This window comes from Chiloscyllium plagiosum, unplaced genomic scaffold, assembly GCF_037043375.1.
Source record: "Chiloscyllium plagiosum isolate Xiang-an unplaced genomic scaffold, Cpla_swu_hap1 HiC_scaffold_25, whole genome shotgun sequence".
NCBI classification, from domain to species: domain Eukaryota; kingdom Metazoa; phylum Chordata; class Chondrichthyes; order Orectolobiformes; family Hemiscylliidae; genus Chiloscyllium; species Chiloscyllium plagiosum.
This window is the reverse complement of record NW_028270163.1, coordinates 56,406,699-56,422,810: the sequence shown is the minus strand read 5'-3', so window position 1 is coordinate 56,422,810 and position 16,112 is coordinate 56,406,699. Positions and strand designations below refer to the sequence as shown.

The 16,112-nt window shown below is 40.7% G+C and overlaps 1 protein-coding gene across 4 annotated transcripts in view; it reads left to right on the top strand.

The window, feature by feature from the left end:
* The window catches only part of LOC122562305 (uncharacterized), a 152,232-nt gene that overhangs the window by 19,927 nt on the left and 116,193 nt on the right, over nucleotides 1-16,112 (top strand). Inside the window, exons 1-2 of one of the 4 annotated variants that reach the window (XM_043715135.2) lie at nucleotides 4,848-4,960; nucleotides 10,721-11,080. In XM_043715135.2, coding sequence (XP_043571070.2) covers nucleotides 10,729-11,080 — 352 coding nt within the window. In that variant the 5' untranslated portion in view covers nucleotides 4,848-4,960; nucleotides 10,721-10,728. Of the gene's footprint in view, nucleotides 1-4,847; nucleotides 4,961-10,720; nucleotides 11,081-16,112 lie in introns of those variants that run through there. The other 3 variants (XM_043715131.2, XM_043715130.2, XM_043715129.2) reach the window with 3 other exon arrangements.

The following is a 16,112-nucleotide window of genomic DNA, read 5'->3' as shown; positions in this document are numbered from 1 at the left end:
TGATTTGAAATTCCACCATCTGTTGTGGAGGAATTTCTAACCCAAGTCCCCAGAATATTCACTGAGTTTTTAGGTTAATAGTCTAATGATAATACCAGTGCGCCATTGTCTCCCCTCTTGCTTTTCTCTCCTCTAAGGAGAATGACTCTACGCAGTCTTCACATAGAAAGAACATGGCTTGCTCTAAAACAATGACAGTGTGTCCATGTTGATTTTGGAACTGGTTATATGATAAGCCAGGGTGTAAGTTTATTCATATCTCTGTTTGCACTGTGACTTTAGTCCCACTACTCCACTGCTCATAACATCAAATAACAATCGTGTTCTCCGTTAATGTGATGGCCAATTTAATACTTAACTACATTAGGTTTTGAACAACAAGATCTATCATCTGAGTTTTTTAATGAACGCAATTATTGGTTTACTATCAAAACGAAACATTAAAGCTGTAATAATTGCTCAACATAGACAGTAATAACGAAGCATAAATGCTTATCCCTCTAATGTAAACGAACACGCATGTGCACGCATGCACACACACATTCTCTCTCTCTTTTCAGGAAAAGAAGGGGAAGCATATAGATTTTGCCAGAATGATTGGATTTCTGAAAAAAAAACATTGGCCAATAAGTTATTCTTGAAGCAATAACCCATAACTCTGAAGATCAAGAATAAAATGATTCCAATTCTGTTGCTAAACATTAGCTGACAGGTGGTGATGTCTCTAATCTCGCGCAGTAATCTGAAATCTGGCAGACACTGCTTGCTCGGGATATGCAACCTTGCATTGTCCTTTCAATTATTCTTTTAAAAGAAGAAGTAGATTTAGCCTTGAACTCAGTAAGGTTTTCTTTTCAGAAATGGGAGGTAATAGTTGTGCATCTGGTTATTAACAGGCATCCTTCCAACTGAATCAGAGCAAGCAAGAACCTCTCCAAGCCAGTCTCTGTTCATAACTGTCCCTGCAGGGTCTAGCTCAAAGCCAGCAGTTATCACCAGTCATGTGATTTACAGGAAGCCTTGTTTTTAATAGAACTCTCCAATGCCCACTGTGAACTTTCAATGACTGCTCCGGGTCCTCCGGTTTCCTCCCACAATTCAAAGATGTGCAGGTTACATGAGCTGGCCAGGCTAAATTGCCCATAGTGTTAGGTGCATAAGTCAGGGGTAAATGTAGGGGAATGGGTCTGGGTGGGTTACTCTTCGGAGGGTCGATGTGAACTTATTGGGCGGAAGGGCCTGTTTCCACACTGCAGGAAATCTTTTAAAAAATCTAATCTAAATATAGAACAGAGGATCACAATCTTGGTTAAAGAGCTGAGGTTGAAAAAATGTCTCAAAATCTCATGAGATTGGGAATAGCTTCTTCAAGATTTTGAGAGACAAAGGTGTGATTTGGCATTTACATTTTAGAGCGTGTTGCTAATTAAAGGAATGACTAGCCTGAATCCAGTTCTGCCCACATATTCTAGTAACTAATTGTGATTGCTAGCCATTCAGTTCTGTATCTAAAAAGCAGCAGGTTTTTTCTGTGTTGGAAGCAACATGATGCAATTTTGAGAAATGTTCATTGCGAAACCTGTACTCGGGTTTAAAGGGAAATTGAAAATGATTTATTGTTTACGTACAGAAGAACCAATACCCACAGTTTTGAAGAAGAGTTACTAAACTTAAAATATTAACTCTGTTTTCTTTCCATAAATGCTGCCAAAGCTGCTGAGTTTGTCCAATTATTTTGGTTTTTGTGTGTTTCAGTATCCACATTCATCATTTCAAATTTATTCGGTGCTTTAGTAATGGGAGAAATTTTAAGAGATATATTTCTGAAACAAATAGCTACTTTGCACTGACTTTAGTGTTGCGCTGATCTCAATATCTGTCTGGCTAGTAGCAATACACTCAGGTACTATATAAGGTGGACTTTATTTATAGGAGTGGGCCCACAGCTGCTTATGTTTGCATTAATATCTCCATTAGTACATGAACATTCCATAATAATGGGACAGATGGATCCTGAACCTGGACTTTCTAGTGCAGAGGTAGGGACAGTACGACAGCCACAAGACCCCTTTAGTACCAATCTATTTAACCACTGAGATAAGCAAATAAATTGCATGTCGAAATTAACTGAGGGGACAGTAACAGAATGATAGCCAACCTTCCAACCCTGGCAAAATCCTTGTAAATCTTTTCTGAACCCTCTTCAAGTTTCACAACATCCTTCCTATCGCAGGGAGACCAGAATTGCACACAATATTCCAAAAATGGCCTAACCAATGTCCTTTCTAGCTGCAGCATGACCTCTCAACTATTATGCTCAATGACAATAAAGGAAAGCATACCAAATGCCTTCTTCATTATCCTACCTACCTGCAACTCTACTTTCAAGGAGCTATGAACCTGCACTCCAAGGTCTCCTTGTTCAGCAACACTCCCTATGACCTTACCATTAAGTGTATAAGTCCTGCCCTGATTTGCTTTACCAAAATGCAGCCCCTCACATTTACCTAAATTAAACTCCATCTGCCACCCCTTGGCCCATCTGATCAAGATCCCATTATAATCTGAGGTAACCTTCTCCACTATCCACTGCTTCTTCAATTTTGGGATCATCTGCAAATTTACTAACCATATCTCATATATTTACATCCAAATCATTTAAATAAATGATAAAAAGCTGTGGACCCAGCACCAATCCTTGTGGCACTCCACTAGTGACAGGCCTCCAGTCTAAAAAGCAACCCTCCACCACCACCCTCTGCCTTCTATCTTTGAGCCAGTTCTGTATCCAAATGGCTAGTTCTCCCTGTATTCCACGTGATCTAACCTTGTTAACTAGTCTACCATGAGGAACTTTGTCGAACGCCTTACTGAAGTCCATATAGATCACATCTACTGCTCTGCCCTCATCAATCATCTTTGTTACTTCTTCAAAAGAAACTCAATCAAGTTTGTGAGACATGATTTCCCACACACAAAGCCATGTTGATTATCCCCAATCAGTCCTTGCCTTTCCAAATACATGTACATCCTGTCCTTCAGGATTCCCTCCAACAACTTGCCCATCACCAATGTCAGGCTCACCTATCTATAGTTCCCTGGCTTTTCATTACCACCCTTCTTAAATAGTGGCACCACATTAGTCAACCTCCTGTCCTCCAGCACATCGCCTGTGGTCATCAATGATACAAATATCTTGGCAATGATACAAATCTCTTCCCTAACTTCCTACAGAGTTCTAGGGTACCTGATCAAGTCCCAGAGATTTATCCACTTTTATGCATTTTAAGACATCCAGACCTTCCTCCTCTGTAATATGGACTTTGTTCAAGATGTCGCTATTTATTTTCCCATGTTTGCTATCTTTCATATTTTCCCCACAGAAAGTACTGATGTAAAATACTTGCTTAGTATCTCCCTCATCTCCTGCGGTTCCATACATAAATGGCTTTGCTGATCTATAATGGGTCCTATTCTCTTCCTAGTAACCCTTTTGTCGTTCATGTATTTATAGAATCGCATTTTGTGACAAGAAAATCATGAGATTAAAAATAGTTTCTCCAAGATTCTGAGAGATCAAGGGTGTGATTTGGCATTACTGTTCAGGGTGTGTTGCAGATTAGAGTAATCGATAACCAGAACCCAGTTCCACCTAGGTATTTTCATAACTAACTGTGATTGCTAGCCATTCAGCTCTATATCTACTGTATGTCAGCAGACTCATGGAAGCAGTGTCATGTGATTTTGAGGAATGTATATTGTCAAACTTGTACTGGAGAGTTTAAAGGGAAATTGAAAGTGAAAATAAATTGTGAAATCTGCAGATTCATTGTTCACGCACAAAATAACCAATATCCACAGACTTGCTTCAAATTGATTCCAGTATTTTAATAGAGGGAGGAATTTAAGAAATACATTTCTGCAACAAAATGTCTACTTTGCACTGAATGTTATGTTGTGCTGATCTTGACATCTATCTGGCTAGCAGCAATACACTCAGGAAATATGTAAAGTTGGCTTTACTAATGGGAATGGGCCTGCCTAGCTGTTTATGTTTGCATTCATCCTTTGCACTCTCCATTTGTACATGAACATTCCATAATAATGGAACAGGTGGAACTTGAACGTGGACTTTCTGGTGCAGAGGTAGGGACAATACTACAACCACAAGACCCCTTTAGTAGCAATCTATTTAACCACTGATACAGGCATTTAAAGATGTGTCGAAATTAACTAAGGACAGTTACAGAATGGTAGCTAGTCTGAACTCCTGATTCAGAGCCGTGCATTATAACAATGTGGAGAAATTAGTTTCAACTCGATCACAGCAACTGGGGCATTTAAATTCAATTAATTGAATGAAACTGGAATACAAAGATACAGTAGTTTCAAAACTACTGAAGGCACTGGATTGTTGCTTTATGACAATCTGATTCACTTCAATTCTTTAGGAAAAGAAACCTGCTGTCTGCAGCCAATCTGTGATGTAATTGCTCCCTGAAAGCACTTTATTTAAGGTAATGGATCACAATCATTTTGTCAAACAACTTTATTTATCATCTCAGTTGAGACAATCTATAAACCAAATAGGCTCCTTAGCTGTATATCTTGAAAAAAAAATCATATGTCTGTCCACAGAATGCAATTAAATGTAAATTGTTTCAGAAGTAAATGATTTCAGAATTGTACTGTATTCTGTTTCTTTTAAAATCTTCATTTCCGGCTCTCAAGTTCTTTTCTATTCCTGATGTCTGATCAGTTTCAGTTTCATTTCATCATCACACTGTAATGTTTTCCATTGGGTAAGAGATTTGTAGCTGTTACAATACAAGGAAAGAGAAGACTATATTTTTAAAGGGAGGAAGCATTGTAAGCAGGTTCCTGGGGTGTGTGCAAAATCGGCTTTGGGTTTGCTGAGTCCCATACACTTGGCTGACTGAGTTTGTACTCCAGTTACATGGTAAGTCAGAACTGCTATTGTTAATGCTGTACTTTTGTGATTTTTAATAGGCACTAATGTCTTAGTGATTTCAGTAAACACTATTTCTTGCCAATTTTGGGAAACAACTGTGTTCTCTCAGATCATTGCAGTGACACATTTCTGTTGGTACCAATGTTTAGTTTATCTCTCTGACAATAATGAACAGATCAATTCCATTGGAGGCTCAGGATTATACTTTGCCTTTGACTGAAATGACTCTACTTCTGAAAATTGATATGAGGAAAAGGTTTCTGTAAGCTCTGTCCTCTGTAGAATACAAGTCCATGTATCAGACCTCTGCACTGAGTGGGCACACTCTGTTCTGTTCCCCTGAACACAGCCAATGCAGGCTATAGAATCTACTGCTAAAGGTTGTGGGAGAGTAGGCTCAGGAATAACTTCATAATTTTTCTTTTCATCCTTTCCTGTGGGAATGTCCAATCTCCCTACTTAAATTATTCCTTGTTTGGCTATTCATATCATGTGAATCAGTGTGCCAGCATCCTAGGACAGATTTGCTGTTCTGCATCAAAGGAGTTTTTCTGAATGTCTTGCAGTTAATCTTTGATAGAATATAGCTGCCAGGTTCATAATTGTTTCTTCATTGATTGAATGTTGAATAAAACATTATTTGTTCAGCACAATCTCTAGTTCTATATTATAACAATTATATTGATGTGTAAAATTTTGTAGTTTTGCCATACTTAGTTTGAAATTCAAGTAGAATTCTCAGAAAGTCTCATGGTCCTGAAAAACAGTAGTAGATCCTAGAATCTGGGAGAAATAGAGAGGGATGTCAGTTTCTAATGCTTTATCAGTGCTTGGAAGGGCTTTCAGGATTAGCTGAGGGGAAGTTTGAAAATTGAGTCCTTGGATTTGATGGTAGAGGGGACAAGGGAGAAGGTTTGGTCTCAGTTTGAAGATGTTGTGAAAAAGGTCTAGCAGTCTTATCAGAGAAAGGATACACAGGTAATTGAGGCTCAGAGAACTATGCGCCACTTCTTCCATATTCTGTTAAAGTGCTTGACCCATTTCCCCAAGACTTTGCTCATTAGCAAATCTTTTCTTTTTTTCCTGTCCTGCGGCATTTAAATTAGTTTTTCTGCCAGGTTTGGTCGCAGAGTGGCTATAGTACATTATAAAATAATGTAGAGAAGCCCGGACTAATGAGTTCAAATGCCAATCTTTGGCAGTTATGAAAATTTGAATTAATCTGGAATAAAAGGAATAGTTTGAAATGACAACCATGAAACTGTTGAAGGATAGCCAGGAAACTTGTCAATATTTCATACTTCCTTGGTCTGACCTATGTCTGACTCTAAAGCCACAGACCTATCCCCTGAAGCAAACTAGTGAGCCCCAGAATGTCATCAGAAGCTATAATCCAAATAATTATTGTAGTTTAGAAAGGTTAGTCACCACCATCTTCTCAAGGGCAACGGGAGATGAATAATAAATACTAGCTTGCTGGTGATAGCTATATCCTGTGAATGATTATTCTGAAAATAAAATTGTGGAAAATAAAGGTTGGGTTGCACATTGAAAATACTTTACAGCAAGTGATGTATTTTGAAGCTAGCAATATAGGAAATACAGCAGCCAATTTCCACAGAACAAGCTCTCAGTTGTAACAGTAGGACAAATGAGAGAATGTCTATCTGAGAGAACAGACTGGACCATGATTTAATTATGTTATTTATTAACCACAATGTGTGCAATGTAAAAGCTAATCCAGTCACATGACTGCACGTGTGGCCCAGTAATATTGCCCATACCTGCTTTTAAATCTCTTGGTTGTTAGGTTGTTAACCAAATGCATATTTAAATGAAAAAATGTTGTTCCAAGTCACAGCATGCTATGGGCATAGATACCTTGGTTGGCAAGAGCCTTGCTGCTCCAGTAGTTTACTTCTTTTGCATCATGTCAACACATATTAGGAACTGGAGTAGGCTATTTTGTCCTTTGAGCCTTCAATAACATCATGGCTGATCTGATTGTGGCCTCAAGTCTGCATTCTAACCTGCCCCTGATATCTTGCTTGTTAATCAACAGTCTATCTACTTCTATCTTATCCATCTGTAACTCAGCCTCTGCTCCTGGGGAGACTAGTGTGAAGAACTCACCATCTGCTGCCTGATCCCCCCACCCCCACAATCCACAGTCATCACTATGGTCACAACCATGCTAAACTGTCCATCATGTCCAGGGATGTTCAAGCTAGGTGGAAAAGGCCGTGTTATAGGGATAGGATAGGGAGGTGGGTGTGGGTGGAATGGTATTTGGAGGGTAAATGTGGGCTAAATGGCCTGCTTCCACATTGTAGGGATGCTATGATTCCATGACTCCCCTATGGTGGGACGCATGCCTCTTACTGGAGGAGCATGTCACTTCAAAATCTTTCACTTGTACCTGTGTTTCGAACAATGACACACTCATAAAGTTACAAAGGACCCCTCAGCAAAGCAAATGTGGCCCAGCTGTTTGACAAACCTGCTTAAGATAGTACACACTTCTGCCACTGTGTATCAGTATAAAGGGAGTGAATGTTGAAAGTGGTGACAGTCTACCAGGCCTGCTTTGTGTTGGATGGTGTGGAGCTTCTTTGAGTTTCGTTTGAGCTGCACCTATCTTTGCAAACCTTTCTGGTGTTGTTGATGGTGAACAGACAAGTCAGGAAGTGAGTAACATACTGTGGAAATCCTAGCCTGTGTCCTGCTGTTATAGTCAGAGAAGTCATATGGCTGGTCCAGTTCCATTCCTGGTCAGTAGCAATGCCCAAGATGTTTAGAAGATGTTCAGTGATGGTAATGCCCTTGTATCTCATGGGGAGATGGTTAGGTTGTCTTGTTAGAGATGGTTGTTGCCTGGCACTAGTGTTGTGTGAATGTTATTTGCCACTTATCACTCCAAGCTTGGACATTTCCCAAGTGTCCTGTATATAAAAGCAGGCATCAGTAACTTAGGAGTCATGAATGGTGCTGAACATTGTGCAATCATCAGTAAACACACTTCTGACCGTATGATAGAGGGGTGGTCATTGATGAAGCAGCTGAAGATGGTTGGGTTTGGAACATTATCCTGAGGAATTTCTGCAAAAATATCCTGGAACTGAGAATTCTGACCTCCAACAACCACAATCGTCTTTCTATGAGCTGGGTATGACTCCAACCAGCAGAGAATTTTCCCCTGATTCCCTTGATTACAGTTTTGATGCAATACTCTGACAAATGCTGCCTTAATGTCAAGGACAGTCACTCTCACCTCATCTCTGGAGTTCAGCTATGTCCATGTTTTACTAAGACTTTAAAAAAAGGTTAGGTGCCAAGTAGCCTGGTAGAATTGAACAGGTTATTGCTGAGCAAATACTACTTGGTAGCAAGGTCATCCACCCCTTCCATCATTTCACTGAAGACTAAGAGTAGTTTGATGGAGTGGTAATTGGTGAGTTTTGATTTGTCCTGATTTTTGTGTACTGTGTAATTTTCTGCATTACTAGGTAGCTGTACTAGAACAGTTTGTCAAGAGTCATAGCTAGTCTTGGAGCACAAATCTTCAATGTTATTGCCAGAATGTTGTCAGGGCCCATATCTTTCAGTATATTAAGCCTATACTTGATTTATGTTCTATGGAATTAATCGAATTAGCCAAAACCTGGCATCTATGATGCTGAGGACCTTGAGAGGAGACCAAGATGGACATTGAAAGTGGATGCAAATGCTTCAGTCTTGTCTTTTGCATTGATGTGAGGGCATCTCCTCATTAAGATAGGGATATTTGTGTAGCTGCCTCTTCCTTTTGGTTGTTTAATTGTCCATCATTGGCTGTGGCAGAACTGCAGAGTAAAGATCTGCTCTGTTGGTTGTAGGATCACCTAACCTTGTCAATAGTATGCTGTTTCCACAGCTTGGCAGATAGTATTCCCTGTGTTGTATCTTGAGGTGGTTCAGATGTTTTGAATGGGACATTTTATGAATGGGACATTTTTTAAATGTAGTAAACTCTGAGATTGCTATTTAGATCCAAAGCAGGATGGCTTCTGAAATCAGCCCCACGTGGATATTGGGTGAATTGGAATGGAAGCTGAAAATGCCATGTTAGAGGTTTCAAGGGTTTGATCAAAACATCCAACAGTGACTGGCCTGAATCCAACCCATTTGTAAAGGTGTCATGTATGTAAGTAGGTTACAACAGAACTTGACATAGTTCCTTGTGACACAATGGTAATGTCCCTACTTCAGAGCTAGGTGACCTGAGTTCAAGTCCCACATATTTCAGAAGTTTATAATAACATCACTGAATAGATTTATTAGAAAATATCTAGAATATGGCATTTACCAAAATTATTTGTCTGAAATAAAGCTTATTGGTGTCCATTGGTTTTCTTTCTCTGCCTTGGTAAAAGAAAGCTGAACAGAAACCTATTTATCACTACTAAAGGTTTTGTTTGAACAAATGCAGTAGTCACGTTACTTCTTGTGGGCAGGAGTATAATTAGAGTCAACTAGGTACGGTAATCATCAAGAAATCCAGGAGGGAATTCAGAAGAAATTACTTCACCTAAATAATAATGGGATCCTGAAACATGCTACGGCAGAGTGTTTCATGCAATTAGTATACATAATGGAAAATATGATATGCAAATCAGGTGGAAGGAAACGGATGGTTTTGATTATGGATTTTATGCTAGAATTGTAATTTCTTGGAATTTTAACCTGGTTTATAAATCTTATTTTGGACATGAAATTTAATAGATTAATAGATTTTATGGAGGAAATAAATATTGAGTGACTGGTACTTTGACAAAATGTGACAGATCTATTTGCATATGGTTTCCCATTAAAAGTATTATATATCCCATTATAATATATGAAGGACAGCAACCCGGGTGGCACGGTGGCACAGTGATTAACACTACTGCCTCACAGCGCTAGAGACCCGGGTTCAAATCCCGCCTCGGGTAACTGTCTGTGTGGAGTTTGCACATTCTCCCCGTGTCTGCGTGGGTTTCTTCTGGGTGCTCCGGTTTCCTCCCACAGTCTAAAGATGTGCAGGTTAGGTGAATTGGCCATGCTAAATTGCCCGTAGTGTTAGGTGAAGGGGTAAATGTAGGGGAATGGGTCTTGGTGGGTTGCTGTTCGGAGGGTCGGTGTGGACTTGTCGGGCCGAAGGGCCTGTTTCCACACTGTAAGTAATCTAATCAAATGTTTGCTGATCTGTAAAAAGTGATATGCCTTCTGTCCCATTTACGTAAACCCTACCTGTGTAGGCAAAACAAGTAGAATATTGCTATTGCTGTAAGTTCAAAGCTGCTGATGTCTAGTAACTGCTTTTTTTTGTAGCTGATGATCCTGACATGTGTTCATAATTTCTGGTGGTCATCACATCCTTGAATATTTCCAGTAATTAAGTCATTTGGATGTACAGCGCAGAAACATACCCTTCTGTCCAACTCATCCATGCCGACCAGATATCCTAAATTAATCTAGTCCCATTTACCAACATTTGGCCCATATCCCTCTAAACCTTTCCTATTTATAAATCCATCCAGATGCGTTTCAATTGTCAAAATTGTAATTTGCTCTGATTCTATGGAACCAGCTATTGGAAAATACGCAAGAATAGTGCAAATGACTTTTTTTAAATTTCTCTCTTGATGTCAGTTTTATTATATAAATATTAATAAATTATTTATGTACATGATTTTATATTTTAACTTGTCCATCATTATATTTCTCTAGTCAAATTAATGGAGAAACTTCGGGCTGAGATACTGGATCTCTTGCGAACTGAGCCAAATGGCATTCCTGAAGCAAAACTATGTGAGATCTACAACAAGAAAAATCATTTCAACCTCAGAGCAAAATCTTATGGATTCGGCTCCATAAGTGAGCTCATCAGATCCATGGCTGATGTGGTGGATATTGTCCAAACATCCGGAAAAAACATGATCAAACTGAAACCCGCACAACCTTCTGGAGTAATAAAAACAGAAGACAACAAAGGATCAAAGCCAGTTCCTGCCCCCTTACCAAGTATGGAAATCATAAACAGAAACTTTGCAAGTCAGTGTATATATCCACATGTTCAATTGCCACGAGGTATTTTATTTTTAAATCACTAATCTGGATTGAAAATTCCCCATATGAATGAGGGGAATAATGTGCTGCTTTCATTATGGCATTGAAGCCAGATTTCCATACAAGAGTGTTGAATTAACCAAACTCTGATTTTTTTTCAAGCTATCTCCTTAATAATGCTGCACACCAATCCCCTCCTACACTTTACTTAGCCCCTTTCTTATTCCTCCCTGTCTTACATATTTAATCTACTTTTTCCTTAAATCCATCTGAGCTATTTCACTTCAGCTGCTCCCTGTGATAGCGAGTTCCACAATCTCACCACTCTCTGTTCGAGATGTTTTCCCCTGAATTTCATATTGGGTTTACAAGTGATTGTTTGTTGCATATTTGAGGATGTGATACTTTATAGATGGACGAAAGTGGGTACTGTAGATGCTGGAGATTAGAGTCAAGTTTACAGTGGTGCTGGAAAAGCACAGCAGGTCAGGTAGCAACCGAGGAGCAGGAAAATCGACGTTTCGGGCAAAAGTCCTTCATCAGGAATAGAGGCAGAGTGCCTGCAGGGTGGAGAGATAAATGAGAGAGAGGTGGGAGTGGGGAGAAAGTAGCATAGAGTACAATAGGTGAGTGGGGAAGGGGATGGAGGTGATAGGTCAGGGAGGAGGGTGAGGGAAGGTAGCAAAGAGTACAATGGGTGAATGGGGGTGGGAATGAAGGTGATAGGTCAGAGAGGAGGGTGAAGTGGATAGGTAGAAAGGAAGACAGGCTGGTAGGACAAAAGCAAATTACTGCAAATGCTGGAAACTGAAACCAAAAGAGAAAATGTTGGAAAATCTCAACAGGTCTGGCAGCATCTGTAAGGAGAGAAAAGAGCTGACAAAGGGTCAGTTAGACTCGAAATGTCAGCTCAGTTCTCTCCTTACAGATGCTGCCAGACCTGCTGAGATTTTCCAGCATTTTCTCTTTTGGATAGGCAGGTAGGACCCTATCTTGCTTTCCACCTATCCACTCCACCCTCTTCTCTGACCTATCACCTTCATCCCTACCCCCATTCACCCATTGTACTCTTTGCTACCTTCCCCCGCCCTCCTCCCTGACCTATCACCTCCATTCACCTATTGTACTCTATGCTACTTTCTCCCCACCTCCACCCTCCTCTCATTTATCTCTCCACCCTTCAGGCACTCTGCCTGTATTCCTGATGAAGGGCTTTTGCCTGAAACGCCGATTTTCCTGCTCCTTGGATATCGCCTGACCTGCTGTGTTTTTCCAGCATCACTCTAATCTTGACATTACAGTCGGTCCCTGCCTCTGAGTCAGAATCACTGTCAGGTCATTCCTCCATCTTTTCTAAAAGCAGCCAATTACATCACTTCTCACATTATTGGAGTCAATTGTTGTATTTTTAGGCCCTGCTTTGTTTTTTTTTAATAGATATTTTTATTAGAAATTTAACATTTTTACAAGTTTACAAAAATAAACAAAACTCTCAGATATAAACATTGATATACAATTAGCTCAAATATACAATAGCCAAAATTTGACAAAAAAAAACCGAAAAGAAAAGCACGGTGGCCCAGTGGTTAGCACTGCTGCCTCACAGCGCCAGAGACCTGGGTTCAATTCCCGCCTCAGGCGACTGACTGTGTGGAGTTTGCACGTTCTCCCCGTGTCTGCGTGGGTTTCCTCCGGGTGCTCCGGTTTCCTCCCACAGTCCAAAAATGTGCAGGTCAGGTGAATTGGCCATGCTAAATTGCCCGTAGTGTTAGGTAAGGGGTAAATGTAGGGGTATGGGTGGGTTGCGCTTCGGTGGGGCGGTGTGGACTTGTTGGGCCGAAGGGCCTGTTTCCACACTGTAAGTAATCTAAAAAAAAACAAACAAACAAAACTCAACTAATCTACTAATCTAACCTACAACTAACCAGGGTGTATATTTAAGTCTCTTACATGCTCGGGATGTGTTAGCATCAGATATAATAAAACCCGTATTCGTGCGGGATTCCTCCCCCGAGGGGCCGCGGACCAGCCAGGTTTGTAGTCTCAATTAAATAAAAGCCCTTGTTAGGATAGCCGAAATATCTGTATTTATGTAATTCAAAAAGGGCTGCCATATTTTATAAAATAATTCGGTCTTTCGGTGCACCATATTTGTAAGGAAGTCAAGGGGAATACATTCCATAATTAGTCTGTGCCAATTTGAAAGTCCAGGGGGGCCCTCAGCCACCCAGTTCACCAAAATATTTTTCCTTGCACAGAAAGAAAGAATAGAAAATAGTCTCTTCCCGTACGTGTCCAGAGAGGGAAAGTTCGAAAAGCCCAAGAGGAGAGATACAGGGTCCACTTTAATTTCCGTTCCTAAAATTTCTGTCAGGGTACTTGCTACTTTAGTCCAATATCTACGGATCTTATGGCAGGTCCATAAGCAATGTACAAGAGTGCCCACCTCTATTTTGCATTTAGGACACATTGGAGATGCTCCTGCCTTAAATTTTGCCAATCGAACCGGTGCTATATGGGCCCTATGAAGTATCTTCAGCTGGATAGCCTGGGTTCTGTTACAAATAGTAATTCTTCTAGCATTTTCCCAGATATCATTCCACGTTTCTGTGGAGATTTCTAGTCCCAGATCCTGATCCCATGTTTTAAGCAGATTATCCATATCTCCCGATACTTCATCATGTAGTAAATGATAAATATTACTGACGGAAGATACCCCCACTGGTCGTAGGACACTACATTCTCTATCGGATTTATAAAGACTATCTAATAACGTAGTCTTCTTCTGTATATAATCTCGAATTTGGAAGTATCGAAAGAGGTCTCCATTGGGTAATCCGAATTTCTGACGCAGCTGTCCGAAAGACATCAGGACCCCATCTTTAAATAAATCCCCTAGACATGAGATACCCCTGGATCTCCAGAGTTTAAAAGTGGCGTCTGTTAACCCCGGTTGGAATCCCCATGCTCCCACTATCGGTGCATAGGGGGATGTTTTATGTGAATTACCCTCATTTTGCCACATTATATTCCAAGCCTTGATTGTATTTAGTATTATAGGGTTTTTACAGTGATCTGTAATGATTTTCCTCTTGTCTGAGAATAAAAGGTTAATAAGTGGGTATTTTACTTGAGAAGCCTCGATGTCTAACCAGATTGATTGTGGATCAGACAAGACCCAATCAGCTATGTAACTTAATAGGGAACTTAACTGATATTTCCTAAAGTCTGGGAAGTCCAATCCACCCCTTGCCTGTGGAAGCTGTAGCTTCTTCAGCTTAATGAGGGGCCGCCTATGATTCCAGATAAAGGAACTCAGCCAGCCATATAATTTACATAAAGCCGTCCTCGGCAGCATCACTGGAAGCATTCTCATAGGGTATAGGACAGGGGGCAGGACATTCATTTTGATTAATGCTATTCTACCCAACCAGGAAATTGGTAGGTCTCCCCATCGCTGGAGGTCCTGCCTTATCCTTTCCAATAAATACACAAAATTAGCCTTATACAACTGACCAAATACTGGAGTAATAAAAATGCCTAAATATAAGAAACCCTCCAGGGACCAGTGAAAGGGAAAAAGGGAACCGTCCGCTAAGCGGGGTATCATAGCAAGTCCACCCATTGGCATAGCCTCCGATTTTGAAAAATTAATTTTATAGCCTGAGAATGCACTAAATGTATTAATAACTTGGATTAAGCGAGGTATGGACATCAAAGGGTTACTGAGGAATAGAAGAACATCATCTGCATAAAGGGTAATTTTATGTTTACCTGTACCAATCCTTGGGGCCACTATATTAGGATCAGCTCGTGTAGCTTCTGCTAGTGGTTCAATTATTAGCGTGAATAACAATGGCGAGAGAGGACATCCCTGACGGCAGCCCCTACCCACACTGAAGCTATCCGAGCCTAATCCATTGGTAACCACAACTGCTTTGGGATCACTATACAATGTTGAGACCCATTTGGTAAACACCTGTGCTTTGTTTTACTGCAATGACCAAATGCAGGACTTTCCCTGCAAGTTTCTAAATCTCACAATTGGACAGAAATCTGGATGAGAAGCCCATGTAATGTGGGGAAGTAGTCACTTTAGATTAGATTAGATTAGATTCCCTACAGTGTGGAAACAGGCCCTTCGGCCCAACAAGTCCACACCAACCCTCTGAAGAGTAACCCACCCAGTCCTGTTTCCCTCTGACTATTGCACCTAGCACTCTTGGCAATTTAGCATGGCCAACCCACCCTAACCTGCACATCTTTGGACTGTGGGAGGAAACCCACACAGACACAGGGAGAATGTGCAAACTCCACACAGTCACCCGAGGCTGGAATTGAACCTGGGACCCTGGTGCTGTGAGGCAGCAGTGCTAACTACTTGTGCTGCCCACTTGTCATGAGTTTCTCAGGGGCAGCTCTTTAGTGGCTATTGTGCAGGCTTAGTGTCCAGTTATGGAAGGTGAATGGGCTCTCAAAGCTCAGGACCAATCAGAGACCTTGCAGTATTTCAAAATGGAGATGTTCTCACTCCAACCTTTTCAACTGATATTGATTGGGAAAGCTATAGCTCAAGTTCGTTAGATGGGTCAGTGTTTGTTCAATGTGTGCAGGAGAGTTTCCTGACACAATATGTAGACAGGCCAACAAGAGGTGAGGCCATACTGGATTTGGTTCTGGGTAACGAACCAGGCCAGGTGTTAGAATTAGAGGTAGGTGAGCACTTTGGGGATAGTGACCATAATTCGGTGATTTTTACACTCGTGATGGAGAGGGATAAGTGTGTACTACAGGGCAAGAATTATAGCTGGGGTAAGGGAAATTATGATGCGGTGAGGCATGACTTAGGATGTGTGGCTTGGAAAAGTAGACTCCAAGGCAAGAGTGTAAATGATATGTGGAACTTGTTCAAGGGGCAACTATTGAGTGTCCTTGATAATTATGTACCTGTCAGGCAGGTAGGAAAGGGTCGTGCGAGGGAGCCGTGGTTTAATAAGGAATTGGAATCCCTTGTTAAATGGAAGAGGGCGGCCTATCTCAAGATGAGACGTGA